This window comes from Pholcus phalangioides, unplaced genomic scaffold (genome assembly GCF_987345545.1).
Source record: "Pholcus phalangioides strain wild (caught in Gottingen) unplaced genomic scaffold, Ppha-v1.0 ptg000008l_1, whole genome shotgun sequence".
Lineage (NCBI taxonomy): Eukaryota > Metazoa > Arthropoda > Arachnida > Araneae > Pholcidae > Pholcus > Pholcus phalangioides.
In genome coordinates, this window is record NW_028301601.1 from 53316342 (window position 1) to 53318185 (window position 1844).

Consider the following 1844-nt stretch of genomic DNA (forward strand, 5'->3'; position numbering starts at 1 on the left):
AAGCACTATTATTAATAACTTCAGAATAATTATTTTCTACATGAAAATTCCCAGTAATTTATGAAAGTATGAAAGTAGTCCTTCCAGAGAATGTTCTCAAGGATATTATATGTAACTATATATTATAAATAACAAGAGAATATTCTCATCAAGAACTTATAAGTCTCAAGTTATTTATTATATCTATTTCACGAAAAGTTCCTTTTACATATTTATTTTTTTTATAAGTGACTTAAAATATATATATTGTATGTGTTGAAAAATAAAGGATACTATATAGTTGAATTGGTCTCAATTTTCTTTTGGTATTCAATGGATATTTTTTTGGTTAAAATCAACAGAAATGAAGTTCTGAAAAATTAATGCTCTTGGGGAAGTTTTGAGGTCAAAAAGGTAATTTTTTCAAATATTAAGTTTTTATCAAAACTCTGACCCTAATTGATACTTGGAAATAATGAATTATAAGTATAAACTTGTCAATTCGAGTGCAAGTCTTTGATAATTTAGCCTCTTTTTGTTTTATATAACATTAAGAAAAAAATATAGCAACGTGGGTCGATGTGTTATAACACACCGGCGTTAGTGTGATGCTGAAAAACGATCTTACAGGGAAGATGGGTTTCGTAGGACGGAATTCGATGACGTCACGAATCTCGGGGTCAGGCTAAGACGCCTTCATATATTAAGGAGTTCTAGGTCAGGCCTTCTGCTTTAGAAGGTATTGGCCCAGCCCTCAAAGTCCAGCCGCTCATTAGGCATGGTTTCAAGGGAGCTGCCTCGCGACCTCACTCCTTCTCCTGGGTGCAGGTGGGCTCGTCGCTCGATCCTACCGCTCCCGTCCGCTTATTATGGAGCCACTCCATGCTCTCTTCCAAAAAGCCGAACAGTTCCTTGATTTTCCTGAGTGCTTTATCATCCTTGGCCATTCTTTTAAACCACTCGTTCTCCAGTTGCGGCCGTGGCTTAACTAAGTGGAAACGACTGGTGTGGACACATTCCGTGGCAAAGTGAATTGGACTTCCCACTCCTCCGCATATACATTGCTCGTTGTCGGAAATTTTGAAACGCTTGAAGTTGGTGGGAAACGGTCCATGGCCCGAGAAGAAGATTGTCTTTTCCCTACTCCAGTAACGTTCTTTCCACTGGACGTTTGGGATGACTCTATGAATAAGCCGTCCGTTTGTTTTTGGATCATTCCATTGCTTCTGCCATTCCACTATTGTCTGCCGTTTAATTATTCTTTTGACCGTTGCCGCAGCGATCTTCTTCTCCTGGGACGTTGTCTCCAGTTTCGAAGCTTCCCGCGCCAACTGATCTGCCTCCTCGTCTCCACGTTCGACCACATGGCCTCTCACCCACATCAGTGCTACATTCCTCCTCTCTTTCAGTATTCTTCTTATGGCTCTAGCATCTTCGTGTCTTGTTAAAGGGTCCTCGATAGCTTCCAAGCTTGATTTACTGTCTGAATATATGGTCATCTTCTCCAAATTATCCTCCCGTTGTTTTATTGCTTTTCGGATCGCCCACAGCTCTGATTGAAATACCGTGCAGTCCTCTCTCAGTTTCTCTCTCCAGGACTTGACTCTTTCACCCCCTTGATACTCCACGTACGCTGCTCCTGTTCCAATGTCCGTCTTGGACCCATCCGTAAATATTGTCCTTCCCTCGTATGAGATGGCTTTTTCTCGCTCCGTCGTTACGACCTGTTGCTCCTGGATTTCGTAAGCTTGGTGGTCGCCCCATCCTATAGCTCTTCCCTCCACCTCCTCTGGTACTATCAGCTTTCTGCAACTGTCACCCTTCTGTTGAGTCTGGATATTCTCGCTGATTTGCATACGAAGTCA

The 1844-nt window shown here is 41.6% G+C and overlaps 1 protein-coding gene across 1 annotated transcript; it reads right to left on the bottom strand.

The window, feature by feature from the left end:
- Window positions 1-785: 785 nt before the first annotated feature.
- On the bottom strand, window positions 786-1478 carry LOC149084512 (uncharacterized). Its single transcript, XM_089235324.1, has one exon. It carries the CDS (start codon window positions 1476-1478, stop codon window positions 786-788), a length of 693 nt encoding a protein of 230 aa, XP_089091450.1.
- Window positions 1479-1844: the final 366 nt, after the last annotated feature.